Source organism: Mobula birostris, chromosome 12 (assembly GCF_030028105.1).
Source record: "Mobula birostris isolate sMobBir1 chromosome 12, sMobBir1.hap1, whole genome shotgun sequence".
NCBI classification, from domain to species: Eukaryota; Metazoa; Chordata; class Chondrichthyes; order Myliobatiformes; family Myliobatidae; genus Mobula; species Mobula birostris.
Genome location: NC_092381.1, coordinates 6,997,837 through 7,015,249, shown reverse-complemented (window position 1 = coordinate 7,015,249; position 17,413 = coordinate 6,997,837). Strand labels below are relative to the sequence as shown.

At 44.2% G+C, this 17,413-nt stretch overlaps 1 protein-coding gene across 6 annotated transcripts in view; it reads left to right on the top strand.

Annotated features, from left to right (window-relative positions):
- The window catches only part of spata1 (spermatogenesis associated 1), a 100,853-nt gene that overhangs the window by 62,019 nt on the left and 21,421 nt on the right, over window positions 1-17,413 (top strand). For 4 of the 6 annotated variants that reach the window (XR_011888100.1, XR_011888099.1, XM_072274579.1 and 1 more), the window contains exons 4-10: window positions 669-722; window positions 822-1,383; window positions 5,712-5,850; window positions 7,261-7,315; window positions 10,890-11,010; window positions 13,135-13,260; window positions 16,527-16,705. Coding sequence is in view for 4 of the 6 variants with exons in the window: in XM_072274579.1 (XP_072130680.1) it covers window positions 669-722; window positions 822-1,383; window positions 5,712-5,850; window positions 7,261-7,315; window positions 10,890-11,010; window positions 13,135-13,260; window positions 16,527-16,705 (1,236 nt within the window). In the remaining 2 variants the exon portion in view is untranslated. The remainder of the gene's footprint in view (window positions 1-668; window positions 723-821; window positions 1,384-5,711; window positions 5,851-7,260; window positions 7,316-10,889; window positions 11,011-13,134; window positions 13,261-16,526; window positions 16,706-17,413) is intronic. The other 2 variants (XM_072274581.1, XM_072274580.1) reach the window with 1 other exon arrangement.

Genomic DNA, 17,413 nt, shown 5'->3' with positions numbered 1-17,413 from the left:
AGTGCCAGATACAGTAGACGTTTCCAATAGATATGCAGGTGAAGTGTTGCCTCACCTAGCAGGACTGTTTGGGCCCTGAATGGAGGCAAGGGAGGAGGTGAATGGGCACCTGTAGCAGTTTTGCTGTTTCCAGGGTTAACTGCCAGGTGGGAGATTATTAGGAAGGGAAGAATGGGCAGGGGAACCATGGAGGTAGACTTCCCTGCAGAAAGCAGAGAGTGGAGAGGAGGTATAGGTGTATTTGTTGCAGGGACCCATTGAAGATGGCAAAAGTTGCAGAGAATGCTGTGTTGGATGCAGAGGCTCATGGGGTTGTAAGTGAGGACAAGAGGAACTCTGTCACTGTCAAGGCAGTGGGAAGATGGTGTGAGCGCGGATGACCAGGAAATGGAGATGTGGGTGTTGGCACTATTAATGGTGAAGGAAGGGAAGCCCTGTTCTTTGAAGAGGAGGACGTCTTTGATGTCCTGGAAAGGAATGCCTCATCCTGGGAACAGATGCAGCAGAGAAGAGGGATCTGAGAAAAGGGAATGGCATTTTTACAGGAGACAAGGTGGGAATTGGTGGGATCATAAAAGCCTTGGGAATTGGTGGGTTCATAAAAGATATCATAGACCGTTTACTTCTAGTGGGAAACTGACCCATTTTTCATGGTGATTCTCTTTTAGGTCAGAACAAAGCAAGAACTGGAACTCAAAGTGAAATCTTTCGCCCCTCCACATGTAGGTACAGATACAGATTTTTCACACTCAGAATTTACTGAGCTGTTAAAATCTTCTGCCATTCCTCTGTTTATAACCGGTTTTACTTTAAACTTACAGGCTCCCCAACCAGAACTCTACCTTCTGCCCATTACAAGATTGGTTGCCAAGAGTCAGACAAATAGCCCAGTGACTCCAGGAACTCGGCAAAATCCTGTGGAAGTCTCAGAGTCCCATCTCTTACATCCAAGTCTGCCCCCGGAAGGCAGTGACTGCACAGGAGACTGTAAGTCTTCCGATTGCTTCTGCCAACTGTACGTTGCCAAGGAACAGGACAGGATCCATGCCTGTCAGACAGAGCGGATGCCTCGGAGTTCAAACCGAGAAGAAAACGCAACAGGAGCTGTTCAGAAAGTGGAGACACTGCAGTCTCCAAGGACACCGGAAGTAACTCGCATCGGCCCACATCCGCTTCAGAGACCTGCAAGTACAAGCTCAGAAAACGGGGATTTTAGGGAATTTAAAGGTAATGATTATTCCTGGGAGATGGACAGGACAAAGAGTCTGGATGTGTACAGCACCTGGGAGCAGGAATCGTCACCTGGTAACAGTACAGAGCAATCCCATCGGAAAACAGCAAGGAGTCAACAGGATGACCATCAGACAGAGCAGCGGAGAAAAGGTTCAGAGACAAATATGTGAAATATGTTGGCATGGAAGAAGGTCATTTGATTTTCTGAGTGGATGCATTCATAAGGCCGTAAAACATGAGAGCAGAATTAGGCCATTCAGTCCATTGAGTCTGTTTCGCTATTCATTCATGGCTGATTTATTATTCCTCTCAACCCCATTCTCCTGCCTTCTCCTCATAACCTTTGATGCCCTGACTAATCCCGAACCTATCAACTTCTGCTTTAAATACAAATTCTACAGATTCACCACCCCTTGACTGAAGAAATTCATCCTCAACCCTGTTCTAAATGAGGCTGTGCTGTCTGCTCCTAGACTCCTCCACTATAGGAAAATCCTCTCTATGCCCACTCTATCTAGGCCTTTCAATATTTGATAGGTTTCAATGAGAACCCCCCTCATTCTTCTAAACTCTAGCCAGTACAGGCCCAGAGCCTTCAAACACTCCTCATGTGCTAACCCCTTTGTTTCCGGAATCATAGCCATTGTGTCACACAGCGCAGAAACAGGCCCTTTGGCCCATCTAGTCTCTGCCAACCATGTTGTCTCCAAACTATTCCCAGTTGACAAAATTTGGCCCTTGTCCCTCTGAATCCTCTCCCTGTAGCACTTAACAGAATCTCTGTTGTATGTTGATAGGCACGTGGGATGATAGAAAAATGGGGAAGGATATGGGAGGGAATGGTTCGATTGATCTTAGAGTAGGTGAAAAGACTACTCTACTTGGATTTTCAGAAGACCTTTGACAAGGTTCCAGTCATGAGGCTGCTTAACAAGGTAAGAGCCCAGGGTATTACAGGGAAGATTCTAGCATGAGTCCCCAAACAGTCCTTCCAGGTGAGACGACACTTCACCTGTGAGTCTGTTGGGGTTATATACTGTGTTCGGTGCTCCCAGTGTGGCCTGCTTTATACCGGTGAGACCCGACGTAGATTGGGAGACCGCTTCACCGAGCATCTACGCTCTGTCTGCCAGAACAATTGGGATCTTCTAGTGGCCACCCATTTTAATTCCACTTCCCATTCCCATTCCGATATGTTCCATGAGGTTGGAGGAACAACAACTTATATTCTGTGTGGTAGCCTCCAACCTGATGGCATAAAAACATCAATTTCTCAACATTCTGGTAATGCCTCCACCCCCCCTTCACCTTTTCCCTCTCTCATGTTATCTCCTTGCCTGCCCATCACCTCCCTCTGGTGTTCCTCCACCCCCTCCCATTCCATGGCCTTCTGGCTCTTTCACCAATCAACTTCATAGCTCTTTGCTGCATCCCCTCCCCTGCCAGGTTTCACCTATTGCCTGGTGTTTCTGTCTCCCCTCCCCCCACCTTTCATCTTTTTTCTCCAGTCCTGTTGAAGGGTTTTGGCCCAAAACGTCAACTGTGCTTTTTTTTTTTCCACAGATGCTGCCTGGCCTGCTGAATTCCTCCAGCATTTTGTGTGTGTTGCTTAGATTTCCAGCATCTGCAGATTTTTTCTTGGTTATTGATAGAGTGTTGGCTGATTGGCAGGAGGCAAAGAGTGGGAATAAAAGGAGCCTTTTCTGGTTGGTGAATACCGGTGTTCTGCAGGGGTTGGTGTTGGGCCCACTGCTTTCCACGTTGATTTGGATGATGGAATTGATGACTCTGTGGCCAAATTTGCAGACTACGTGAAGATAGGTGTATATCTGAAGAGAGCTGGAGGATTATTTTAAAATTGGTTAATTCTTCATCATTATGTGCTCGTCATTATTTACTACAATTCAAAATGGTACTTAGAGTTCATATGTCTAAAGACAAGCTTTCCCCTTTCTACACAGATATTTCCCCTTACTGTGATAGATATATTAATGGAGTGGCCACACTAATTCATATGTTTTGGACATGTCTGAGCCTTGAAAAATTTTGGAAAGATGTATTTCAAACTTTTTCTATACTTTTCATTGTCAGCTTTAAGCCCAATCCTTTAGACTGCCATGTTTGGTATTGTTGAGGATAGTGCAACAAAATATCCAATTTGCGGGTATTGGCCTTTATGTCTCTTATGGCCAGGAGGGTGATCTTGCTCAAGTGGAAGGAGCCCTCCCACCCACTCATGCTCAATGGCTGTCTGATGTTATGTTGTGCCTTGATCTGGAGAAGATTCGTTGTTCGATTTCTGATTCTAAACATGATTTTCTAATGTTATGGGGACCCTTTCTGAGTTATTTTCATAATCTTTGAACTGTTATTAAAGTATGGATCTGAGCCATTATTATTATAATATCATATAGTAAGGTATTCTTCTTTTTTCTTTTTTTTTACCAGCCAGCTCATTTTGGTAGTGGGGGTGGATTTTTTACAATAAAATACAATGATTTTATTTTATTTCATTTCATAATTCGATCTTTTTTTTACATGATTGATTTGGAATATGGGATACTGTGATCATATTACTGTGATTTAAATGTAATGTAATTCGTATTATTGTATCCTTATGAATTTTGTATTTGTATTCATGCAATTATATAATATCAATAAAAATATTGAAAAAAGAAAAAAAGATAGGTGTAGGGGCAGGTAGTGTTGAGGAAGCAGAGAGACTGTGGAAAGCCTTGGGGAAACGGACAAAGAAGTAGCAGGCAGAATATAGTGTAGGGAAGTGTATGGTTTTGCACTCAGGTGTTGTGCCCCTTTAGAATAGATAAGGAGGAGTTTCTTTATCCAGAAAGTGGTGAATCTGTGGAATTCATTGCTACAGACAGCTGTGGAGGCCAAGTCATTGAGTATACAGTATATAAAGTGGAAGTTTATAGGTTCTTGATCGGTCAGGGCATCAAAGGTTATGGGGAGATGGCAGGAAAATGAGGTTGAGAGGATAATAAATAAGCCATGATGGAATGGCGGAGCAGACTCAATGGACTGAATGGCTAATTCTGGTCCTAATTCTTATGGTCTTATGGTTTAAAGGGTTAGCACAATATCATGGACTGAAGGACCTCTACTGTGCTGTTATGTTCTGTGAAAATGCCCAGCAGGGAATTAGAAATCATGTGACTAGATAGACTGGGTGGTGAAGGCAGCATCTGACACACTTGCCTTCATCAGTCAGGGAGCTGAGTATAGAAGTAGGAATGTTATTTCATTGTTGTACTGACCTTCGTGAGACCCCACTTGCAGTAATTTATAACCTGGATAACTGCCTTATTAAAACAGCTTCATGATCGTAGCTGTCATGTTCCAGGTCTCTGAAATTTCTCAGATTCACCACCCTCTGGTGAGAGAAATCCCTCCTCATCTCTGCTGTAGAGGGATGTCCTTCTATTCTGAGTCTCTACCCTCTGGTCCTAGACTTCCTCACTGTAGGAAACATCCTCTCCTCATCCACCCTAGGCCTTTCAATATTTAATAGGGTTCAATGAGACCTCCCCCTCATTCTTCTAAATTCCAACAAGTACAGGCCCTTAGTCTGGTCAAGGGTGCAGGGCAGTCTGCTAAAGTTGCGGGAAAAGTGTTATTTGAACTTCCAGAGAGTATTCTTGCTCCTGGCATTGAAAAGTGGTGGGGATGGTTTGATACAAATAGGGTCGCAGACTTTGGGTGGAGTGCCTTCATGGGACCTTCTTGTCTCCAGGGGACACACTGCTCTTGATTCAGCTGCCAGTTATGGCACCCTGCCCAATTACCTTTGGGGAAGTTTACCAGAACGCTGCCTCAACCAGAGGGCGTGTGCTACAGTGAGAGACTGGACAAACCAGGGTTGTTTTCTCTGGAGTGGCAGAGGCTGCAGGGAGATCTGATAGAGGTTTGTAAGAGGCATAGGTACAGTAGGTAAGGAGTACCTGTTTCCCAAGGCTGATTTGTCTAATACTAGAGGTCTTGCATTAAGGTGAGAGGGGGTAATTTCAAAGGAGATGTGAGGACAAGTTTTTTTTAACACTGAGAGTGGTGGGTGTCTGGAACGTGCTGTCTGGGGTGGAGGTAGGGGCAGATACATTAGAGACTTTTATGAGATATTTAGATAGGCACATGAGTGTGAGGAAATGGAAGGATATGGACGTTGTGTAAGCAGAAGGAATTAGTCTATTTGGCCATTTAATTGGTTTGGCACAACATTTTGTGTGTGTGTGTGTGCTTGGATTTCCAGCATCTTCAGATTTTCTCATGTTTGTGGCTCTTTGTTGGTCCTATGACCTGAATGTGACAGAAGAGGGCATACTGGGGGACATCCTCACTGGAGCTCAGAAACTCCTGAGTCGGGTGGGAGTGAGACTGATCTGACAGTTTGAAAGATAGGTTAACTAATTGTACAAAGACAATTTGATATTCCTCTTATTGCACTTGAACCTTTTTAATAGACATTTCCTCCGTGGGAGAGCGAAAGATGCCTATTCTGAAGTACAGCAGGATTCACAGTAACAACACTATGGATTCAGGAATTCCGGAATCACTGGATGACAGGGATTTGGAGTACTTAGAAAATCAAAGAAAAAAGAGGTATCTTTAATTAGAAATCCCACCATTGATGGATGTTGTATGTAATATTACTGCATGTGAGGCAGAGCTAGGGTGGATAGAGTTTGTTACTCATAGTATGTAGATAATCGTAGATTAAAGTGGACTGAGGAGTGGCAGATGGATTTCAAAGTTCAAAGTTAATTCATTATCAGAGTATATATGTGTCACCATGTACAACCCCGAGATTAATTTTTGTGCAGGCTTTCACAGTAGATACAAAGGACACAATAGAATCAATGAAAGACTGTACCCAACAGCACAGGCAAACAACCAGTGTGCGAAAAAAAAACAACTGTGCAAATACCAAAAGAAAGAAAAAAAAAGAAATAATAATAATAAATAAAAAATCAATAACTATTGAGAACATGAGATGAAGAGTCCTTAAAAGTGAGTCCGTAGACTGTGGGAACATTTCAGTGATAGGGCGAGTGAAGTTATCCCTTCTGGTTCAAGAGCCTCATGGTTGAGGGGTAGTAACTGTTCCTGAACCTGGTCCTTCCCAATGGCAGTGGTGAGAAGAGAGAGTGGCCTTGATAATGGGAGTCCTTGATGACGGATGCTGATTTTGATGAAGGTATGTGTGTGGTGATGCATTTTGGAAATTCAAACCACCATAGGACTTATACTATGAATGGTAGTGCACTAGGGGGTGTAATGGAACGGGGGGATTAGGAGGACATGTGGATAGTTCAGTACAAGTGGTGTCACATGTAGACAGTATAGGCATTTTGCACATTGGCCCTCATCTGTCAGGACACTGAGTACAGGATCTGGGACATTGTGGTGCAGTTGTACAAGTCGTTAGTGAGACGACACTTGGAGTATAGTGTCACCTTGTTATAGGAAAGATATCGTTCAACTGGAAAGAGTGTAGGGAAGATTTTCAAAGATGTTGCTGGGACTACAGGGAGACGTTGACCACGTTAGGTCTTTATTCCTTGGAACATCGGAGAATGAGATGAGAAGTGGGACACATAACATGGATGGTAACAATCTTTACCCCAGGGTGGGGGTCTCTATGCTGAGCAAAATATCCATCTAAGCTAGTCATCCTATTTGCTCCTGGTGGCAGATATTCATCTAAATCTCCCCTGTCCAAGTACCTGTTGTATATTGTGTTATAATGTATCTGCCTCAACCACTTCCTCTGACAGCTTGTTCCATATACTTACCACCCCCGAATTATAAAGTTCCTGTTAAATCTCTCCCCTCCCACCTTAAACCTATGCGCTCTCGATCTTGATTCTACAACCCTGGGACTTTCTGTAGAGTGTACACACAGCAGGTATATTGCATTGGTGATGGGTAAGAGACATTTCTAGGTGTTGGATGGGGTGCCAATGAGTTTGTAAAAAAAAATTCAGAAAATATGGTAATCTTTATTTGCAGTCAACAAGCGAATCAGGGTCCAGTATCTCGAAATGTTGAAGAGGAAGCCAGCCAGGTACTGTAATTTCATGGACTTTGATTTCCCTGCAATTTCTGTGTTTTACATAATTAGATTGTTCTCTCTTTTTTAAACCTGGTATCACTTCACAGTGTGTGAATGCATAACACCCAAATAGATGGGTCCATTATTCCATAAGACCGTTAGACATACAAACAGAATCAAGCAACACGCACAAAATGCTGGTGAACACAGCAGGCCAGGCAGTATCAATAGGAAGAGGTACAGTCGACGTTTCGGGCCGAGACCCTTCGTCAGGACTAACTGAAAGAAGAGATAGTAAGAGATTTGAAAGTGGGAGGGGGAGAGGGAGATCCGAAATGATAGAAGACAGGAGGGAGAGGGATGAAGCCAAGAACTGGGAAGTTATTGGCAAAAGGGATACAAGGCTGGAGAAGGGAGAGGGTCATGGGACGGGAGGCCTAGGGAGAAAGAAAGGGGGAGGGGAGCCCAGAACAACAGAATCAAGCCATCTTCCCATCCAATCTGCTCTGCTACTCCACTATGGCTGATTTATTATCCCTCTCAACCCCATTCTCCTGCCTTCTCCACATAACCTTTTGAAATCCTGACTAATCAAGAGCCTATCAATCTCTGCTTTAAATATACCCAGTGACTTGGCCTCCAAAACCATCTGTGGCAATGAATTCCATAAATTCAGTACTTCTGGCTAAGCAGTTCCTCTTAATGTCTGTTATAAATGATGTCCTTTTATTCTGAGGCTGTGCCCTCTGGTCCTAGATTCCCTCACCACAGGAAACATCCTCTCCACAACCACTCTATCTCGGCTTTTCAATATTCAATAGGTTTCAATGAGATTCCCCCTCAATCTTCTAAACTCCAGCGAGTACAGCGCCAGAGCCATCAAACACTCCTCATACATGAACCCTTTTATGCACAGGATCACTTTCGTGAACCTCCTCTTGACCCTTTGCAATACCAGCACATCCTTGGGAATGGAGTAGTTATGATATCCAAGGAGCTGAGCTAAATCCTCTCGCAGTCTGGAAACTCCTCTTGGACTGGGTGCAACACCAATTTTATGCACCTGATCCCGTCCATTTCCTTGACTTCCATATTCAGCTGGTTTGAGTGGTGTCTAACATCAGTAAGACCAAGGAACTGATTGTGGACTTCCAGATGGGGAAGTTGGGAGAACACACAGCAGACCTCATCGAGGGGTCAGTGGTGGAAAGGGTGAGTAGCTTCAAGTTCCTAGGCATCACAACTCGGAAGATCTATCCCAGGGTCATAGAAAAGTACAGCACAGAAACAGGCCCTTTGGCCCATCTAGTCCATGCTGAAGCCATTTAAACTGCCTACTCCCATCAGCCTGTCTGTACCTGGACCATAGCCCTCCATACCTCTACTATCCATGTACCTATCCAAACTTCTCTTAAACAGTGAAATCGAGCTCGCATGTGTCACTTGTGCTGGCAGCTCATTCCACATTCTCACGACCCTCTGAGTGAAGAAGTTTCCCCGCATGTTTCTCTTAAACTTTTCACTTTTCACCCTTAACCCGTTATCTCTAGTTGTAGTCCCACCCAACCTCAGTGGAAAAGCCTGTCTATAGCCCTCATATTTTTTATACCTCTGTATAATCTCCTCTCAGTCTTCTATATTCCCAGGAATAAAGTCCTAACTTATTCAATTTTTCCATGTAACCCCAGCAACATCCTTGTAAATTTTCTCTGTACTCTTTCAATCTTATTTACATCTTCCTGGGCTCAATACATTAATGCAATTATAAAGAAGGTACAACGATGGCTCTATTCTGTTTGGAGTTTGAGTGAATCTCCTCTGCATGCTCTCCACTGTAATCATGTCCTTCTATATGACATACTAGGAGTCAGTTCAGCCCATTGAGGTTATGTTAGTTTGAAGAGAAATCACTTGCCCTTCTAGTTTTCCCTGAAACCTGATCTCCCCAGATTCATCAACTCCTCAACCACCATCCCTCCACTGGCATTCTGTCACTTATCTTTATAGATTAGATTAACTTAATTTGTCACTTGTACGTTGATATATACAGTACTGTGCAAAATCTCAGGTACATACATATAGCTAGGATACCTAAGACTTTCGCACAGTCCTGTAGTTGTCAACGTGGAGTGGAGAGAAAGTTTGTAAATCTGATGGGAGCAAAGGATGTTGGGAATGGCAAGGGTGAAGCGCCATGCGAGGGGTGTGGGAAAGATAGATAGACAGATAGACATACTTTATTGATCCCGAGGGAAATTAGGTAAAGATGGCAGAGAAGGAGTGCCAGGAGTCCAGTGGGGGGGAGGATGGGGTTAAGGGTAGTGCAGGTGCAGACACACCCAACCCTGAGACACCAGGCAAAGTCATTTGATTCCAAATAATTGGTTTATTGATCACTACAGAATGTCTCTCTGGTGCTTCCTGCTCCCTCCCCTCTTCCTCCCCCTATTCCCTAACCATGATTCCCCTCTCCCTGCCCCCTTCCCACTCTCAGTCCACAATAGAGACCCATTTCAGAATCAGGTTTATCATTACTCGTGAGTCCTGCTGAAGGAATTTGGCCTGAAACGTCGACTGTACTCTTTTCCTTGATGCTGCCTGGCTTGCTGAGTTCTTCCAGCATTTTGTGTGTGTTGCTCGGATTTCCAGCACTTGCAGATTTTCTCTGGTTTATCATATTAACACATGTCATGAAATTTGTATTTTTTGCCTCAGTTCTCTCTCTCTCTCGCTTTCATTTAAGACTTTTGCACAGTGAAATGCTTCATTTGTGTCAATGACTAACACAGTCCAAGGGTGTACTGGGGTAGCCCACAAGTGTCACTCTGCTTCCAGTATCAACGTAGCCTGCCTATGGCTTACTAACCTTTGGAATGTGGGAGGGAATCTGAGTACCCAGAGGAAATCCATGTGGTCATGGGGAGAATGTACGGACAATGGTGGAAATTGAACCCGGAATGATGATCGCAGGTGTTGTAAAGTGCTACACTAACCACTATGCTACAAGGCCACTCTCCCTGTGAAGCAAACAGCCAGTCAGTACAAAAAGAGCAGTGAGTTATGAGGATTTGCAGTCAGATGCACATGTACAAGTGTACGGTGCTCAGGTGCAATGAGGACTTCTGTATGACTCATTAGGCAACAGCATTTCAGGTACAGACCATTAAGGACACAACATTCATAAACAAACTAAAACGCACTCTACAAAAACACAATTAGATCAAAAAATTCCATTGCAGTGTAAAGTGATGAAAGTAGTCATATTGTTAAACTCTGGTGAGTAGCCTAAAGTCCCACTCCGCCAGGTTCAAGAACCAAATGGTTGAAGGGAAGTGGCTGTTCTTAGACCTGGCAGTGTGGGACTTTAGGCTTCTGTAACTCCTACTCAATGGTAGCTGTGAGAAGAATTACAGCCCACCTCTTTTTCCTTTGTGCCTTTGACCTGTTCTCTGATTCAAGTGTTGTTTGTGAGTGTGTGAGAGTGTGTGTGTGTGTGTGTGTGTGTGTGTGTGTGTGTGTGTGTGCTTGAGACAAACCATTTCTCAACAAAGTTATATTGGTTTATGTTCTTCTCTTCACCACCTAGATGCCAGGAGGCTACAGCGAATTAAATTATCCAGTAGGTGGGAAGGAGTATTCTCTTCCTCTTCCTCCTCCCCCACCTCTCCTGACTGCCACTGGACAACGATCCCAGCTCCCAACAGAGAGTGAGTACCTGGTCCAGTTTCACATTTGCAATTCTGACTTGAAGCTGTAAGATTCTTCAGTGAGGTAGTGATGCAGAGGGATATGCAGGCAGATGGAATGATGGAACAGGTTAGTTTCGGAGACACGAGAGTCTGCAGATGCAGAAATTCGGTGATGTGATAAACTAGTTTATTATTGGCACAACTACGAAAGTTGTGAAGTTTGTTTGGTGTGCCATCCATGCGATCGCTTATCAGAACAGTGCACTAGGGTAGTAAAAGGGAAAGGCATAAGACACAGGAGCAGGATTATGCCGTTCAGCCTTACTCAGATTGGGCAAATAGAGCATGAAGAAGAGTAATCAGAAACACATGGAACGTGAATCTGTGTCCTCCTAAAGCAAGTTCACCAACAGCCTGTCCTGGTCCAACCATATAGACATCACGTCCAAGAAAGCTCACCAATTCCGTTATTTCCTCAGGAAGCCAAAGCAATTTGACCTTCACCAATTTCTGCCAATGTATCATAGAAAGCATCTTATCCCAATGTGTTACGGCAGTACGGCAACTGCTTCTCCTGTGACCGCAAGAAACTGCAGAGGGTTGTGGAGGCCACTCAGCACATCACAGAAAGCAGCCTCCCTGCTATGGACTCTGTCTAAACTTCTCACTGGCTCAGTGAAGCAGCCAGCATCATCGAAGACCCCACACACGCCGGACATTCTCTCTTCTCCCGTCTCCCATCAGGCAGAAGATACAAAAGCCTGGATGCACGTACCACCAGGCTCAAGTACAGCTCCCATCCTACTGTTATCAGGCTATTGAATGTTTCTCTAGTATGACACGATGGACTCCTGACCTCAGAATTACTTTGTTATGATCTTGCACTGCACTTTCTCTGTAACTGTAACACTTTGTTCTGATTTCTGTTAATCGTTTTACCTTTTTCTCCCCCAAATGCACTGTGTAATGAATTGGTCTGTATGATCAGTCTGCAAAATGCTGGAGGGACTCTGCAGGTCAGGCAGCATCTGTGGAGACGAATAGATTGTTGACATTTTGGGCTGAGACCTTTCATTAGGACTTCAATCACTGGGTTCCTCCATTATTTTGTGCATGATGTTCTGGTTTTCCAGCATCTGTAGAATCTCTAGTGTTTATGAACAGTCTGCAAAGCAAGTTTTTTCACTGCCCCAATGCCTCATTCCAATTCCAATGCCTGGACACTGAAAGTTAAAGAGACAGGGTGGTAGACTTGCTAGAGTCATAGAGAATAGAACACTACAACACAGAAACAGGCCATTCTGCCTATCTAGTACATGCCAAACCATTAGTCTGCCAGTCCTATCGACCTGTACTTCGACCATGGCCCTCCATACCCTTCCCATCCATGTACCCATCCAAGTTTCTCTTAAATGGTGAAATGGAACCTGCCTCCACCACTTGTGCTGGCAGCTCGTTCCACACTCTCACCACCCCTCATCTTCTTAAACATTTCACCTTTCACCCTTAACCCATGACCTCTAGTTGTAGCTTCACCCAACCTCAGTGGAAAAAGCCTGTTTGCATTTACCCTATCTATATCCCTCATAATTCTGTATACCTCTATCAAGTCTTCCATCAATCTTCTACGTTCTAGGTTAGAAATCTGATATTTTCTTCACCTTTGCTTTCAACATGTTATTTTATTGTATTATATCATACCACCCAGGCCATGATGTTCTCGCTGTTGCCATCAGGTGGAAGGTACAGGAGCCTCAGGATTTACACCTCCAAGTCCAAGAGCAGTTACTATGCCTCAACCATCAGACTCTTGAACAAAAGAGGATAACTACACTCATCTATTGAGATGCTCCCTCAAACAATGATCTCACTTTGAGCTCTCTTAACTTATTATTTCAGGTTCTCATTTATTGCTATTTATTTATATTTGCATTTGCACATTTTGTTTTCTATGCTCTACTTGATCTTTCATCAATGCTGTTGTAGTTACTATTCTGTAGATTTGCTGAGTATGCCCATAGGAAAAAGGATCTCAGGGATATACGTGGTGACATATATGTACTCTGATAATAGAGTTTACCTTTGAACTTTTTAAAAAAAACTTTATGTTGTCCATTTTCTCCCCTCTCCCCGCCCGCATAGAGGAACAGCTCATTGCCCAGATAGAAGCCATAAAACAAGAGAGGAGAAGCCTCGAGAAAACAAGGCAAGAATTGGTGAAGAAGGCAAGAACATTGTTGTCGCAGATCCGATTACGACGAAACCAAGGTGAGAGGTTCTAAGCTGAGCTCCAGCTTAGACCGTAAAACACAACAATAAGAGGAATTTGGCCCCACAAACCCTTTCCAACAGTTTATCTTTGAGTAACACACAGAAAATATTGGAGCAGCTCAGTAGGTCAGGCAGCACCTATAGAAAGGAAAGTACAGACAATGTTTTGGGCTGAGACCCTGCTTCAGAACCGAAAAGGAAGGGGACAGAAGCCACAATAAGAAGGTGGGAAGAGGGGAAGAAGGACAAGTTAAAAGGTGATGGCTGAAGCCAGGTGGATGGGGGTGGGTGGAGGATGAAGTAAGAAGCTGGGAGATGATAGGTGGAAAAGGCAAAGGGCTGGAGAAGAAGGAATCTGATAGGAGAGGTGAGTGGACCACAGGAGGAGGGGCACCAGGGGAAGGTAATAGGCAGGTGAGGAGAAGAGAAGAGATAAGGGGGAGCCAGAGTGGGGCATTGAAGAGAGAAGGGTTGGGTGGAATTGTGAGGGGGGGGGGCAAATCACATAAAGTTAGAGAAATTGATGTTTATGCCATTAGGTTGGAGGTTACCCAGAGGGAATATGAAATATTGCCCTTACAACCTGAGAGTAGCATTATCATGGCGGTAGAGGAAACCTTGGACCAAAATGTTGGAATGTGAATGGGGATTGGAATTGAAATTGTTGGTCACTGGAAATTCTACTTTTTGTGGATGGAGTGAAGGTTCTCGACAAAACAGTCCTCCAAAAGCATTATCATGGACCTTAGTGTCTGAATCCAAAACTACCACCACGTGAAAACAGCCCCTTTGGCCCGAGCCGACCAAGTTAGTTCCATTTGACAGTGTTTGGCCCATAAACTTCCAGATCAGTCATGGGTCAAGGGTGAAAGGTGAAAAATTTATGGGGAAATTTGAGGGGAAAACTTCTTCACTCAGAGGGTCATGAGTACAAGTGGTGGATGTCAGTTCTATTTTAACGCTTAAGAAAAATCATGTGGATAGCCAGAGGCATTTTCCCCAGGGCTGAAATGGCTATCACGAGGGGGCATAGTTTTAAGCTGCTTGGAAGTAGGTTCAAGGGGGATGTCAGGAGTAAGTTTTTCACACAGAGAGTGGTGGGTGCGTGGAATGCACTGCCAGCGACGGTGGTAGAGGCTGATACAATAGGGTCTTTGAAGAGCCTCTTAGATAGGTACATGGAGCTTAGAAAAATAGAGGGCTATGCGATAGGGTTTTCTAGGCAGTCTCTAGAGTAGGTTACGTGGTCAGCACAATGTTATGGGCCGAAAGGCCTATAATGTGCTGTAAATTTCTATGTTCTAAAAGTTTGGATAGGTACATGGATATTAGGGTTATGGAAGACTATGGTCCCGGTGCAGGTCAATGAACATAGGCGGTTTAAATGGTTCGGCATGGATTAGATGGGCCGAAGGATCTGGTTTTTTGCTGTACATTTTTATGAATATGACTGTTCTTTCTACAAAGAGGCGAGCAGAACTGAACACAATATCCCAAGTGTTGTACTTGGGAAGCACTTTCATTCACCAAGCGGATAAAGCCAAAGGTTCATCGCCAGCAAATTGCTCTCCCTCTTAGGAAACATGACCTGTGTTTCTCTTAAATACAAGAGATTCTTCAGATACTGAAAACCCAGAGCAAGGTGTACAAAATGCTGGAGGAACTCAGCAGGTCGGGCATGAAATGAAATGGAAATGAATAAACTGTCGACATTTCAGGCCGAGACCCTTCATCAGGATTGGAGAGGAAGGGGGAAGAAGCTGGAATTGAATGTGGGGGGAGGGGACGATGACGACAAGCTGAAGTGAGAAGCTGGGGAGTGATGGGTGGAAAAGGTAAAGGGCTGGGGAACACAGATCCCTCAGTTAATGGTAGGGGTCCACGGCATAAGAGGTTGAGAATCCCTGGTTTAGAGTTATGGGAGCTTTATGAAGACATACAGAACTAGCTCGGATGGCAACTTGGTCAGCAGACGCAGGTTGGGCTGAAGGGCCTGTTTCCGTGTCTCTAGAATATCAAATATAGAACTGTGCAGCACAGTAGGGCCCTTCAGCTCATGTCGTTGTGACCTTCTAACCTACTCCAAGATCAATCTAAACCTCCCCTTCCACATAACCCCTCATTTTTCTATCATCCATGTGCCAATCTAAGAGTACCTTAAATGTCCCTAATATATCTACCTCTACCACCACCCTGGCAGCATACTCTACACACTTATCACTCATTCTGTATAAAACCTACCTCTGACATCTCCCATAAACATTCCTCCAATTACATTTCATGGATTCCCTCTGGTTTTAGCCATTGCCACCCTTGGGTAAAGGTGCCGGCTGTCCACTCAGTCTATGCCTCTTGTCAACTTGTACACCTCTGTCAAGTCACCTCATTCTGCTTTGATCCAAAGAGAAACGGTTTCTCACTCAATCTTTCCTCATAAGACATGCTCTCTAATCCAGGCAGCATCCTGGTAATCTCCTCCACACCCTCTCTAAAGCTTCCACATCCTTCATATAATGAGGTGACCGGAACTGAACACAATTTTCCAAGTGTGGTCTAACCAGAGTTTTATAGAGCTGCAACATTACCTCACGGCTCTTGAATTCAATCCCCCAAATAATGAAGGTCAACACACCATACGCCTTCTTACTGTCTTTATCAGCTTTGAGGGAGTTGGATGCTATGATCCCTCTGTTCCTCCACACTGCTAAAACTCCTGCCATTAACCTTGTACCCTGCCTTCAACCTTCCAAAGTCTGACACTGTATTGTACCAATGTCCTTTTGTAACCTACAACACTCTTCACCATTCATTTGCAAATTCGCCATCTGCAAATTTACTAAGCCACCCTACCACTCCCTTATCCAAGTCAATTATAAAAATCACAAAGATCAGGGGTCCCAGAGCAGGTCCTTGCAGAACACCAGAGGGCCCAGACCAGAGCTTTGTGGAACAAAGAAAAGGCTTCAGTTACACAGAAAAAAACACAATTCCATGAGCGAAGAAATGAAGGGCAAAGTGGATAAGGAACTTATATAGGACTACAAACAAGGCACATGTAATAACAATGAACTAATAATTAGCTTAATGGGCAGGTGAGCAGGAAGGGGCTGGCCTTGTCATCTCTGCCTCCCTCAGGTGGCCACCTGCCTGTCTAAACACCCCTTGTGTGTTCTGTTGTGTTTCTTTCACCGCTGTCCCTGGCAGCAAGTTCTGTGTCTGCCTTGTAAGTCTCCTTTAACTCTTCCCCCTTCTTTGTCTGGCAGTACGTGACAACTGGAAGAAACAGTACTTCAAATCAAAGAAAGCAACTGCTCCACTAGAAGACACAGCCAGCAAGCTGTGGCAGGAGCTGGACACGTTTTACCAGAAACTGTTGCACCATCTGGCAGCCAGAGAGACCAGGAAGCGGTTCCCAAACTCAACAAGTGCCAGCAGTGCCAAAGTAAAGCCGGTTCACTCTGTGTTAATGCATACAAAACGCTGGAGTAACTCAGCAGTTCAGGCAGCATCTCTGGAGGGAAATGGATAGTCAACATTTCAGGCAAAGGCGCTGACCTGCTGAGTTCTTCCAACAGTTTGTGTGCATTGCTTTACCCGTGACCTCTAGTTGTAGTTGGAAAAAGCCTGCTTGCATTTACCCTATCTAAATCTCTCATGATTTTGTATACCTCTATCAAATCTCCCCTCAATCTCCCATATTCCAAGTCCAAACCTATTCAATATTTCCTTATAACTCGAGTCCTCCAGTTCCAGCAACATCTGTGTAAGTTTTTACTGTACTCTTTCAACCAGAATCTGTTGTATCTCCTTTCACTCTGTGTGCCAGCTCCATTCTAATGAATTCTAGAACATCATAAAGTTGAAGATAAAGATTAGCTTTATTTGTCATGCATATATCGAAATGGGTCACCTGTGTTAGATTAAATCAGTAAGGATTGTGCTGGGCAGCCCACAAGTATCCTCAAACTTCTGGTGCCAACACAGCATGCCCACAGCTCACTAACCCTAACCCATATGTCTTTGGGATGTGGGAAGAACTGCACGCAGTCATGGAGAGAATACTCAGATTCTATACAGATCCGATATTATGGCCGCCACTGTAAAGTGACTTGTTAACTGCCACCCCCCCATTCTGTACACCCCCACCCCA